The sequence below is a fragment of the Gavialis gangeticus genome, unplaced genomic scaffold, assembly GCF_001723915.1.
Source record: "Gavialis gangeticus isolate Ggan-Ray unplaced genomic scaffold, GavGan_comp1, whole genome shotgun sequence".
In the NCBI taxonomy this organism is placed as follows: domain Eukaryota; kingdom Metazoa; phylum Chordata; order Crocodylia; family Gavialidae; genus Gavialis; species Gavialis gangeticus.
In genome coordinates this window covers 13013867-13028309 of record NW_017729019.1, presented here as the reverse complement: position 1 = coordinate 13028309, position 14443 = coordinate 13013867, and the positions used below count along the sequence as shown (strand labels likewise).

The 14443-nt window shown below is 44.1% G+C and overlaps 1 protein-coding gene across 1 annotated transcript in view; it reads right to left on the bottom strand.

Moving 5' to 3' along the window:
• Positions 1-14443, bottom strand: part of MAGI3 (membrane associated guanylate kinase, WW and PDZ domain containing 3) — a gene marked incomplete at its 5' end in the record, with an annotated part of 192708 nt that overhangs the window by 45053 nt on the left and 133212 nt on the right. Inside the window, 4 exons of the mRNA XM_019513754.1 lie at positions 3302-3381; positions 5439-5613; positions 7742-7951; positions 10836-10955. Coding sequence (XP_019369299.1) covers positions 3302-3381; positions 5439-5613; positions 7742-7951; positions 10836-10955 — 585 coding nt within the window. The remainder of the gene's footprint in view (positions 1-3301; positions 3382-5438; positions 5614-7741; positions 7952-10835; positions 10956-14443) is intronic.

Here is a 14443-nt window from a genome sequence, read left to right as displayed (position 1 = left end):
AGTTTTAATAAACTTCAGAGCAGGACGGACACACAGGCACCTACAGTAAAGGAAGTAGAAGGCTCATTTCACCAGATCCACCCCGTTATAAATTACTATGTTCACTCGAGAGGCAAGGATTTCTTAGGCTGAGGGTCATTAGGAGCTTGGGAACAAAAATTCATAAGCTGGCTGGACACGCAGACCAAGGACTAAACACTGATATTGGGTCTATAGCACATTGGGTTTTATCCAGCTCCTGAATTCTTTCCATGCAAGAAAGGTAACAAGGACCCTCCTCCCTCACGATAGGCCTTGATCTCCCAGTAATCAGCTGCTTCTCTTCTGCTAATTGCACATCTCCTGCCTCTGAGAATCCCTCTCAGGCCTCCCCTCTGCTATTTCTCACCATGCTACGCCTGTCCTCCTGGGATCAGGGACCTGAGGAAGAATGTCTTGCATGTGAAAGTTTGTCCGAGCTTATCCCAGAGCTGGTCCAACAGAACAGATGACTCTCGGAAAGCCTTGCCTGTCGCACCACATGGCTCTTACACTACCAATGTTCATTTATGGAGCTTCACTTTTAACTGCCTGCGTGCTAATGTGCAACAGCACTGCCTGGGGCTGAATGGCCATGTGGAGAGGGGCTGTGCAAGCTTCCCGCACACAGCACCCCCATAAGCATCACCATTATCGGTGCCGCCCTTTACTGAGTGCCCAGGGCACACGCGCCTCACACAGCAGCTGCCTGCACCACTTGTGGCACATGTCCACGGGTCAGCCATCCCCACCTCGGAGGCAAGTTGCCTTTTTCCCTCCGAGATGGCTGTGTTGTTCTGAGGGATAACATCTCCACATAATGATTCTGTTTGTTGCTTGTGGCTGCCCTAGGCTCAACGAGTGACAGCATGTTACCAATTATTCATATCAGCACAGCTCAGCAAAATTCGATAAATAACCCAGCGCGCTATCCACTTACGTGCTGTTCACCAGGTCACCCTGCATCTCTCTTTAAAATGCCCTTTTTAGCCTGTGGTGGGCTTTACATAGGTTTAATAAACAGCACTATGAGGCAGCTGCTCCAGCCAGGCCTCGTTATGAACAGACAGCTGTCAGGCTGCCCAAGTCAGGAGGACGACAGGCTGTTTCAGGCTCATCCCAGACCTTGTAGACTCTTGTGACAGAGGAGACATTCATTTGCTGCAGACCAAGCTTTGCAGAACACTTTTCTTTCATTGGCTGTATAAACCGCTTCACTGGCTTGCAACTGTCTGCAGGATTTGCCCAGAGGCTGATCACTGCAAATGTTCTTACAGCTCAGAGTCACAGTGTGCAAGTCCTGACGCAAGAGGTACACAGTAATAAACACAGGCCAGCTCCTCTACACCCCCTAAATGGTCATGTACTGTGGCAGACGGTCACCCTCAGGTATCTCCTGCCTGCTTGTTAGTTCATAGAATCATAGAACCAACGAGTCGGGAGGGCCCTAGACAGATCATCCAGTCCGACCCCCCGCCATGGGCAGGAAGGAGCACTGGGGGTGGCAGGGGTCATAAGACGCCAGCCAGGTGCCTGCCCAGTCTCCTCTAGATCTAGTTCAGTGGATCAGCCTCCTGTATCAGAGCTGATGCTGACTATATTAATTTTAAAAAGCCAGCCTGGGTACAAGAGGACTGGAAAGCAAGAGCAAAAGCCTCTTGGACTTGGTGTGGGACGCTGTCAGAGGAATCAAGCGTTCTACATTAACAGAGAAAACCAAGGCAATGGAGGAGGCCGGAATCTACAGCAAAGCAAGAAAGTAACAGATGCTGTTGGTATCAGCATGATCTGCCAACACACAATTTCTAGACGACTTATCTTGACTGTTGTGAACAGGCTAGGCCAATGCTCCTGAAGACAGGCGTGCTCCCTCTGGCTCACCCAGCAGGTGTGATCAGTGGGAAAGCTGCAGCTGGTGGCACACCGAGGGGTCAGGAGCAGAGTACTCCTTGCCTGAGAATCAGGAGCTGTGGCATTGCATAGGTCAGGCTGAATCCAAGGTTGTCCACACAACTCAAATGGACAACTCTTCCCCTTCCTTTGGTACCAGCCCCAGCAGTGTGTGGCATCCTTTTGTGGAAGGAAAGCTCCAGTTGCTAGTTACATTTTATTCAACAACACAATCTCTGTAGCCCTGAGACACTGCAAATGAGGTAGCTCGATTGGTCCTGAAGTTTGGCATTTATTCTCCTTTCCTTTTAACTGACAGGATTTTGCTGGGAAAAACAGCATGGCTGACAATCACTCCCTTATCAGGGAACCCTGCTTCGATTATGGCTTTCAGAGGTTTTGCTGCTGCACAAAGTAGCAGAACTATGTCAATGTTCAGCCCACGTCGAGCTTTATTTGATGGAAGCTCTGCCACCACAGAAGACGTGGAATAGCTTAAGCAAAATGAATTCATACATTTCCACAAAGACTAGTGCTTTTGTTGACTGATTATCCACATGAAAACAAATAGAAACAGAAACATATTTAAGTCAAATTAACTCAGACAGGGTTTGAGATGGCAGCAGGACAACAGAAAGGTTCAAGGCTTTCCTTAAAACGCTTATTTTCAAATATACATAAAAGAGACTAATTATTTTGAATGTGCTAGCATAGACGTTTATCTTAATTATACACTGTGCTATGCTTTGGGGCTTCAAATCTCAACAGAAATAAGGCACTGAAGCTTAAAATGTGGAATGGCTTCAGAGATCCTGAACTCACTAATATCATAAAACCCTCTCTCTCATCTGGCTGCTCCGCATCCAAAGCATAGAGCCCAACCATTGCCTACCACGCCCTGACTGAGACAGCCCAACCCATACAGAGATTTTTTAGGAAGTGATTGGATACCCATAGATATGGAACTTCACATAAAATGTAATATAGATAAGGGAAAGACGCTCTAAAGTGCTCAAGGATGCATCCCTGGCATACCCCGCAGACAGTCCGTCCCTCTGGGAGTGAAGTCAAAGTGACTGAATCTTCAGTTTCTGTTGCACAGGACTAGTTTTGATCCATAAATCAGTAAATGCAACTGATACTTTGGGAATTCTATTTATTTGTTTTCAGAAGAGCTAGACTTTGGAACAAGAACATAAGTACATCCCTGTTTTAGGCTGAACTGCCTGGTTACCCCTTACCAGCAAAGAAAGTCTTTGAAACTAATCCTTTACCCAGAGCTGGGTTCAGCGCTTTCATAAATTCTCCTGTTCACATGTTATCACAAGGATGAAGTCGTGAAACTCGGACATGCAAGCACGGAGTATAGAAGAGAAGGTGCTGTACAACTCACCTCCATCCTCACAGTCTTCTGGAGCTTTGGCTTTCTTACAGAGCCGTGGATCAAGCCAGGTGGTTGTCTTGGTGTTATGGCTATGGGATAAAGGACATTCCAATCAGGAAAAAAAAAAGCAATAAGAGACAGAAGAAGAAAGAGGAAAAAATTCCCAAGGAAAGGATTCGCTTGTTGTAGTTAGCACTCCTCTTCAGAAGTTTGCTTGTGTGTACAAATCCTTGCCTCTGGCTCAGCAAACTGACTGTTCTCACCCCCATCACATCCAAAAACACCATTTCAGAGAGGTGACACTGAAGTGTCACAAGTACTAGTATACTGGCAGCTGTTCTGTACAGCCATGACAGGGGAGGTTAAAGGCGCAAACATTAGTCTGCAGTCAAAATTATTTCAAAACTGTGTTCACAACTGTGGTATATGCAGTTTCAATATAAAAATAGCAGATCTGCTGGGAGTGAAGCAAACCTAGGTTACAGCTGTCAAAAAATATTTCGTATCCCCGTGTTCAGCGCACCTCACATACGCAGAAGAATTTGGTGGCTCTGTGGCACTGCGTGGGTGGATGTGTAAGCTCAGCACAGAACAAACAGACCCAGCGACAAACACACACTGAACAAACAAGTCCCTTCTTGTTCTCATCAGAAGAGATCCACGGCACCTCTGCTGAACAGCTGGGTTTTAAAAAATTAATACAGACAGCAAAAAGTGCATGCTCTTGGGTAAGGTGCTAAATACCACCCCTGGAACAGGACAATCATGAAAATATTTTTGCAGAGTCCTGGCGAAAACAAGCTAGGCATAAAAAATGAAGCCTGCATAAAAAATTAACTTAAGTTGTCCCCCAAAAACTTTGAAAATTCACAACTGCACGAGTGCAGAGAGAATGCACTCTGACCCAAAACGTGTAAGAAACTGCCAGTGATTTGGCAAGATCAGTGATTTTACTCTTCCATGAGAAGAAGTTATCAGCACAATGACAGGATCATGAGATACATATGTTAACTCCAAGATAAAGAGCACCAGCTCCTAAACGTTATAGCTGCATCCAAAAATGGTGCTTTAGATCAGGTCTGCTGATGCTGCCAGAACACCCCCAGTTATTCAGGGATTTCTAGCTCTGCCCTGTAAACGTGCATTAAATAAGAGTCTAAGCACAAAGTCCTCAACAGAAAATACTTCTTTGCTAGCTCACACAGCATAACAAGGTCTTTCAGAACTTTATGTCAAAAGCTCTGACAAACATATCATGTTGGGGATATCAGATACTTTTACCTGGAGAAAAAGTCCTTTACCTTCTGCATATATTTACGCCTCAGTGGAGTCTGGTACTGTACTTTAAAATTCATGGAACAGGCTCCTACCCATTCCACGAGCATCTTGATTTAAAAAAACAAGATGAAACAAAACACACATTCCATTTCAAAAGAGGCTTGCATGTAGAGCAGAAAGGATAAGCAAAATCCCCCCGACTCCAGAGGAAGAGCGCAAAGTAAAAGCATACATAAAATTAGATACTTATCCAGCTAACAATGCACAACCCCAGCTTTGTACCGCACGTCATACGTATAACACACAACATAAACAACTGAGTTTGCCTATGGAACGGTGACGCTCTCCTGACAAATGAATTCATACAGACACACTTGACAGTATCACACTACTTGTATTTACATGAACTGTCTCCTCATCTGCATTATGCAGACAAGAAAAATTACACAACAAAACCTGACAATGGAGTCCCCAAGTGTGACAGCCAAGATACTTGTTTGAGTATCCACCTATGCTGCTGACAGATAGGGAAAGCTGCTGGGATGAAAACGGAGAAAGGCTGCTTTGAAGTTTTTCTCGCTTCTGTAGCCTATTCCTCAGCTGACGTCACCGTGTGACATTATAATTACCTCGATGGGAGCCTCTCTGAAATCAAACACACAGGGCTGGTGACATTCAGAGAGGAATACACAGCAGGAGCACGTGAGCCTTCAAAGCAAGACAGATCTTGTTTTTGCACAGAAAAGATCATCAATAAACATGGGCAGGGAAGAGGTTCTATAAAACAAGCAGAAATCTCCAGAAATAACCAGGTCTTGTGAGTCTGGGAGAGGGAATTCAATCCATGCTGATACAAGCTTCTACTCACTCGATGAAGTAGATCATGCCAGTGTCCGTGTAGGCCATCTCCCAGTTCTTAGGGAGAGGCTCCAGAGTCTCATCCCGTGCCAAGTAATTCCTGAAATCCATGGAGCTGCTTGTCTGGTTGTAACTAGGAACAGGCTTCATCCAGTCGGAAGAATCCGAATGTTTCTCTTTGTTTTCTGCAATCGTTCAAAGGACAGCGTCGCAGCCTGTCAGATTTCCATGCTGCTCTGCTCACAAAGAACCGCTCTCTCACTCTAGTTCTGAGTTCGTGCCAAGCCCTCTCCCCCCCCACCCATACTTTATCTATATTTTTCTTTTACTAACTTTAAAAAACAGACATGAACACATTGAGTTCTGCTCTTCCTGTGCCAAGCAGCATTAGCCTTGCACTGTTTGTCTGAGCTTAGGCTGAAAAATCAACACTGGAGCAAGTCCAGGTAGACTATTTCATTGCATTTCCTAGCCGAGAGAAGAGCATTTGTGCTACCCATTAGAGAATCCATCCCATCATCATTCTCCACATACCCAGACATGGTGTGAGAACCAAACTGGCAAGGCAAGCAAGGCTCTAAGTAATAACAATTTAAGCACCTTAGTTTCCACACCCACATCAACAACCTCAGTTTCATGATTACATGTGTGACAAATGATTGTGGCCTCTCGCCTGGCCACTTTGCACAGTGATTCTCAGCTTTGCAGCTAAGCAGCGATAGGCCAGGCTAGCACTTAAAAAGGAGAACTCCAAGGACTGTGGAGATGCGGCATCATCTGCAAACTGGCTGTGCAGGTTGCACCAGTGGGGATCAGTAGTAACGAGGTTAATGAGAACGAGGCATTGTGTCAATCTCTGCAGCACCTCAGTGGATGCTCTGCTCTAGGCCCAATGCACTGCTCCTTAGCACCACTGGGTGTGTAAATCCCTTCAGTTAGTTTTTGGGTCCATGTGAAATCCCAACATTTCATAGCACGAGTGTGAGGGACCAGCATAAAATACCTCATAGAGGATTCAAACACAGCAATTTTATCAAATGATATGACCAACTTACTGGAGTGTGATTTATTCTTATTAAACCCACACAATTCCCTGACTTGCAGGACTGCTTTACAGATTTTTTCCTTCAGCTCCACACAGCTGGCTGATACATCCTTCTGTGACCGGTTTCTGCCTCTTTGAGATTCATTATGCCCCTCACGGTGGCCTGCATATCCATTTGACAATGCCACTGCACATCTGGCCGACAGAGCAGCTACTTATTTTTGGCCCTTGGCAGATGTTACACTTAAGAGGCGAGTAATCTGTTAACCTGTAACCTGGCCACATGTTCAGGCAATTAATGGCATGAGGAAATGGAAAAACAGCCATCAAATTATTCCACAAAATGTGTGTAATACATTTGTGGCTGGTTTGCATTGTGCCTTAAATTGAACACGTGGCTGGGGGGAGCCTGATGCTGGCTGCATGTCATGGCTTGGCTGCCTGCTCCCCTGTGTCTGGAGGCTGATAGTCATGTGGTGCAGTCCTGCATGAGGCTGCAGCCTGCTGCTTTCAGGGTGCTGAGTTGAGGAGAGCCCATCAGCTGAGCCAGGGTGCTGGGTTGTAGCCAGGGGCTCCCCATGACCCAGCAGGGTGACTGGCTTGCTCTGCAGCTCCAAGCACTTGTCACATTCCAGCCACAGGGATTCTGGGCTCACGGGACGGTTCCATGATCCCAGGGTCTGTGTGCCAGGACACATGATTTTCTGATGTCTCAAGTGCAAGGGTTTGGGATCAGGGGAACTCTTCTGGATCCTGGGGGTCCTTAAAAAAAAGTGCGCTGGGACCTTAAAAAAAAAAAATAGAACTGGCTCCAGCATTGGTCCTACCCCAGGAACTGCACTGATTTACTCCTGCTGCGGACACCTAACTTTCAATTTGCTGGTACATGATCCTGGGCTCCCCCTGCACTGGCAAGAAGTAATGGTGCAATTGGGATCTGATCCCCAATGCCAAAGCTGCAGGCCTTGCCATGCATGTGCGGCACAGCAGGAGGCACGACTGCTCGGATCAGGTCCCATTGCTCCACTGCATGAACGTGTGCTGGGGCCTATAAAACTTAGTTTCAAAATAAAGCAAAATATGATATGCCTACAAAACCCCCTGATGCTAAGAAGCAATCAGCACTACAGAGTCCAGGGAAATCACTGAAGGAGCAGTTCAAGCAAGGCTAAACTGTGGCTCCACCACCACTGAAGCTGTGGCATCTGCCACAGCTGAGTTAATTCATTCCAGAAATACTGCAGGGAATTGCTCCCTTTGTTACTGACCTATCCCTCCGCTTCCATTAACTGTTTCCTTCTCCTCCTCCTCCTCTTCCTCAGGGAGAGAACTGTCCATTCGTTGCATCTTGCTGACTGAGGTGGTTCTCTTTCTCTGGGATTCTGTGTCAAACTCATTGTCAAAAAGAACTTGATCCACTGGGTCTGGCTGAAAGGGACTGGGTTCTGCTGGAGGCTTTGGAGTGCCATAGAAATTGCCTAGTATTGAAGAAGAGATGGTAATAATGAGAAGCACTGATATCTGGTCAAGGTCTCTGCTGCTATTGTACCTATTCTGTTGTCACTGTAATGTGGTTCTTTGTGAAACACCTGAATGAATAGGACACTTATTGCACTTCATAAGGCATCAGTATCATCAGCAGCAATGAATGCTCAGAAAACTGTAATATGCTGCTTCACTATATTTTTGTTAATGCTGCTATTGTACAGCTGCATATAATACATTTAATTCCAGATGACTGCTCTACACAGGTTTCCAAATCAAAAGACTGATTTGTTATTTTACCCTGCATTCACTAATGATCCAGAACAAGGCTTATGGCAGAATAAGCCAGGAGTAGAGAGGAGGGTAATGATGAAAATCAAAATAAATTCTATTCTAATCACATAGCATTTAGTAATTAGTTAATCTGGGGTAACATGCAGCCTGGAGGTAGGTTGAAGCCAAAAAAAAAAATCATTACATGCAGAAATATGAAATATCTATTTACACAAAAGCAACTTAACCCCCCCCCCCAAAAACTGCCTTGATTTTTTAGAATTGTTATCCTATACCTTCATCTGACAATTTGCTTGCAAATTAAAGACATTAATAACACAATTCTATACTGAACTTTGCCTGAGGATAAAGAACACATTTTCATTTTAATATTTTGCCTACGTCACAAGATTCAGCAGGGCTTTTTTCAATAAAATAAACACTCTGAAGTAGATCTGGAACAAGTGGAGAGCGCCTCTTAATTAATCACATTATTATCATTAGAGAAATGAACACAAAGCCTGTTGGATTAACATTTGGTGGCTATATTTGCTTTCAACGTATAAAACATGACATGGGAAATGACTCTTAAAAGAACAGCGAGGGCCAGGCTCAAGTCACAGAATCAGGTTAAGACAAAAGCTTGGGTTTGGCTCGACCAGTTTAGGTTTAGCTGCTAGGGGTATCCTTTGAGTGCTCACAGAACAGTCAATGTGCAAACAGGAAGAGAAGGAAGGGATGATCACTGGCAGCCCCCCATGATACCCTCTTTGACTAAGTAACCTTTGGTGAATGAAGAGAATGCAGTGGACTTCGGTAACGTTTTTGATATAGTCTCACGAGACACTGTCATAAGCAAACAGGAGAAATGTGGGTTAGACAGAATTTCTTCTTCAGCAGATGCATAACTGCCTGAATAAGCACAATCAAGGAGTAAGTATAAATGGCTTGACAAAAGAACTGTCCACAGAGGTCAGTTCTGCATCCAGTGATGTTCAAGCGTAGGAATGGGCAGTTTCCTGATCAAGTCTGCAAATGAGACAAAACTGGGAAAGGTTACAGACACTTTGGAGGGCAGAATGAGAATTCAAATGGGTTCCGACAAGCTGAAGAACCAGCAACATACTAAGGTAAGCTGCTATATATAGGGAAGAAGAACCATCTTTTGGGCATCCAATGGAACTCATCTTTTATGCTAACTGTCTGCAGAAACTGGGTGAAACAGACTTGCCTTTAGGTGCATAAATGGACATAGGAGCCTAGTAGGTGGTAGAGAATCTGGCCCAAATGCAGAACACAGTGACAGGCCAGACAGCAGTGCTGCTAAGCAGGATCAGGGGTGTTGGTAGATCAGGCTCAACATGCGCCATCAATGTGATGCAATCATCACAAAAAGCAAAGATAAGAGTACTACGTGTAAGAGGGGATAGGACCATTCTGTTCAGCATGGGTCAGGCCTCAGCTGGAAGAAAAGACGGACAGCAGTGCTGAGATCCGTGGCAGTGTGTGCATGCCCATGCACGTGGGTAAGCAGAATTAATTACCCATGGGGCCCTGCCATGCTAGGCTTTTCCTGGTGGAATACACACTGAGCACAGTAGGGAGAGGGGAAACCAGGACACAAGCGAGGCTGCAGACACTTCATCCATCTAGAATAGAGAGACCTGGCACAATACTTTGATGATGCCCAAGCACAAGAGGTATGATGCTAGTTAAAGGCCTTCCCCATGTTTGGGCAATCTCCTAATTTAGGCTCTAACTCTGCGTAGCTTGAGACCCTGCTGATCTCACCAGGATGCTACCTGGACAGACGGGACGGCCCATGTGGATCAGACTGCCTTGAGTCCTACACCAAGGCCTGGAGAACTCTGGAAGTGTGGGCTGAGAGCGCCACCACAACTTGGAAAAGTTCCTCTGCTCAGAAGGCAGTCAGGTACTGGAAGGCCAGGGTATGGCACCAAAGGGTTAAAATGACCTAACAAATAAGGACAGAGTCATCAAAAACACTGCTGCTACTCAATCCAGAAGGAGCCACATGAGCGGTGTCAGAAAGCAATGTGTACACCCAGAGGCAACTTGTGGCAAGCATGCCCCAACTCAGAAGAAAAAACAAAACACTTTCCAGTACTTAACAATGACCAAGATAAATGGCCAACGTGTCACACTGCTCGTGACTTAAAGACAGATGTGCACAATGAATGCAGTTAAACAAACAAACTTGTGATAACTTTTTGTGAGAATAGCTGTTGACAGTCAGAGTACAGACGTTCAGTGTTTTACAAGCACGAAGATATGGAAAAGAAGCGGGAGGTAACAGGGATGAAACACTGGGCCGGTGGGTAGGATGCCTACGGGCTAGGCCTGGCTCCAGCACTAAATGAAGTGGGAACTTGAACAAGGCAACCACTTTGCTCCACAATTCCTCCATCTAGAAAATGGAGATGACATTCTCACCTGTGGAGGAGAATAATGCTATATTCATTTGTCACCTCTGAGTACAAGGTGCCCTGATGAGACAAACAGCCTGGACTTTAGAGATGCAATAAATTCTTCCAGGTCTTTATTGCTGCTCTGATAAGTCTATGTTCCAGTTACACAACTCACCATCATATGTTCCACTTTCTAGCAGGGCTCCACTTTCTTCCAGTGCTTTAAACTGTTCAACAGGAATGAAATTATAATCCACCCCTGGGACTTCCCCATCCCGGGGAGCCCTTGTAGTGCCTGCAAAGACAGAAGAGGAAGAGATGAAAGCTAATCTAGTACTGGTTTATGAAACACCGTTGGGTGAAGACTGTGTGGCCTAAACAAAAAGTTAGTTTCAAGCTTCGCATACCTGCAGTGCCAGGTACAGGTGAGAAAACTCTTGTGCAGGTGAACGTTTCAGTATATGAAACAAGGCAATAAATTATGTACCAAGAAGAGCAACTATTTTAACAAGTAAAAACCTTCCTACATTTATGAAACTGCCAACTATGAAGGCTCCACAAAAAGTAATGTTAATGCCAAATGGAGTTTAGCAGCTTAAGAACTAACATTCAAAGCCCGATACACAGCATTAATTACTGACTGTGGCAACAAATATCTGAACATTTTCTACATTATAATTTGCAGGGTGGTGGCAATGGGTGGCCACAACTTCATGGCTACAGGCCCTAGCACCCTACACAGGGTGCAGAGGAGGAGTGCAGCTCCAGCACACAGGCATCTCCTATGTATATCGTTTTGTTGTAAAATAAATAAATACATAAATAAATCAGTGATATTTCACTTTTCTAACATAATAAACACAAAATACTACAAGAAAATACATTTGCTTTTGCACCCAAATGATAGGTATTGATTTGAAATGTCTGTGGGACCTTTGCTCCCTGTTTTCCATCAATGAACCTTTGCAGATTGCATTGAGGTATAAACTCTTCCCATCTTTTAAAAATTTCAATTTACAATAGAATTATTTTCTTCTCACGCGTAGCTTTGTCTAGACCGATGGCTAAGTTATTCATATTAAATTAACATTTAGTTTTTGCTGGTAGACATTAGCTGATAGGGTTTACAGTAAAAGTTCTGTTGAGAATGCAGGTGTTAAACATTAACGTCTAATTAGAACGGCAGTTTTGAAATAATACAAAAAGCTTCTCTCATTATTGTATGGAGGCCAAAAGCACAAACCAAGCATTACTCCATCTGACAGCACTAGATGTCTGAAGGAATGTACACTGATACTTGAGTTTTAAATGTCAGCTTAGCTCATTTGGACTCTTAATTACTTCATTAAGTTATGATATTTATTCAAATGTTAAGTCCACAGCACAAGAAATTAAGTAGAAATACGCCCCCACCCATATCCCAGAGAGACACTATGTCAGGTCAAAGGAAATTAATACATGTGGTAGTAAAGAACAGCATGAGGTTCGGCACTGTGTGCTCCCCTAAAGCAAACAGAGTTTCATTGGTGAACCTGAATTTTTACTGTGGTTTGTATTTCTGCTTACCCAAAGGAAATGGCAAATATTGCCACCACTTTCCTTTCCTCAACATCTCACACCTTCGCGTTCCCTATTCACACATCCTTTAAACAGGGGTCACGCGAGCTCGGTCCTACAGTTTAGCAAGCGGGTCGGCCGCATGTAAATCTCAGCAGACACTGTAGGTACCAGGAAACAAATGTCAAAAATAGTCTTGACAGGGAAGTCGCCTCCTGCAGAAGGCCATTTTCTTTTGGTGGCAATGTGAAGAATGAAACAACTGCACAGGGGAGGCAGTGACCTTTCCAGGAATTTGAACTGGAGCTTTAGAAAACCGAGGTATTCTTAAGTAAGCACAAGTCATGGATGCAAGAGCCTAGACAGGCAGCTAACAAAAACGAGCAGCCTTCCTACTGAGGTGCTCAGCACCCAGCTGAATTCATTGGGTTCAGTGAGGGGCTGGGTGCTTCACAGATAGTTCCTCAGTGGTCACATAGCAAAACAGGGCATCCGGCTTTAGGAAGTCATTTTTTTAAAATCCTGGACCGTGCTTTCTTGGAGATACAACAGGACTGATGAGTGAGACTAGGGGTTAGTTCTGCTTCCCCTAGAGTGCAGAACACCCCTAGTACCACTCCTGTGCTAATGAAGACCTCAAAAGCTGGTAAATAGGGAGAGAGCCTGCTAGTTTCATCATTGGCATCTCCTTATTTCCTAGGGAAAGGAGAAATGTATTCAAAGCTCAATGGGTTTTTTTTATACTTTTTAAAAGCAGCTTTCTAATCAAGTTTAATCTTCCCTCAGACAAATGGTTCACTCAGCAGATAAAATGATTCTCATTCTGCACTGTTAGTGTTCATACAAGTAGGTGTTTCTAACTTCACAGTGTGCAGCATTAATTGAAAGCAAAGTTATGGCTGGCAGGAGTTACCTAATGAGAAGCAGTTAAAGATAAGGCAAAACCATTATTATAATGAAAATGAATTGTATATAACTTTCTGTGAAGCACTATTTAAAAAATGAGAAAGTGTTCTAGTGTGCTGGGCCACGTCGGCTTACAGGCACACACTTAAAAAAAGATGGGAAAATTGAAGGTAATTAGGGAGCATCAATCACCTTCGTAGTGATTTTCAGAGGAAGAGTGTTTTAGAAATCAGAAATTACGACACAAAAGAGGCAGACAATAAAACTCGAGGATGAGGTGACGTAGGGAAAATTGTTCCCACATGCTGTGTGTGTGACTGATTTACTCTGCAGAAGTTGGGGGAGACCTGAGCTAAGCAGGATCAATCAGAGATTTTTTTTATTTATTTATTTTGGGGGGCGGGGTAAGGGATGGGGAGAAGAGGCCTCTGGAATAACTGTGTGCATCTGACACCATGATGATGATTTATCATTTCCTTCATCTATTCCTTTGGTTCCCTTGGGACTGATTAATTAACAAGGCCAACAAACTAAGCAGATTATGATTTCTGACCACTTCTTACATAGCTGGGCAGGAGCACATTTATTTCCATCTATTCAATTATTTGTAAGACCATATTTTATATTGGATAAACTGATTTTTGTGTTCACACACCAGGGTGTGACCCAATCTTCATCCTGAAGCCAGGAATATGATGTGACCACTGGATGCACTTTCTCCTGAAAAAAAATGTTGACTATTACAAAAAAACACAACTTCAAAGCAATCTACCAAATTGGCTGTCCTCAGTCAGAAATGTGCAGAGGACTACAGGTTTAGCAAATAAGGGCCTGACCTAGTCAACAAAGTGCGATTAAAGCTCTCTTGTAGCAGGGATTCCAGCGACTCATTACCACACACAATCATATTTCACCCTAACAATACTTAGAAATATGTTAGTATGACTCCAGTGAAGAACATGAGCAGCACAATCAGTTAGGTCACCTCATTTTCATTCCAGTGATCTTTCTCTTTGTCTTACTTGCTGGATGAAGTGGGAATTGGTGCAAGGTGGGACATACTGAACATAACTAGGTGACAGGCCAAGACAGTGATTAGCCAGGCCAGATATGCACAAGCAAAAAATGTCATTTTGGAAAATTAAGGCACACGAAACAAAATTAAATACATATTTGAAATAAAACCTGTGGCCATGTTCTTACATACGGATGTCTGTAGTGGAAGGAACAGTACAGATGCTGGATCAGTAGAAACAGGTGCACAGTACTGGAAAAGCTTCAGCATAGACAAGACACTTAATAAAAGCCCTCTCTCTCTCT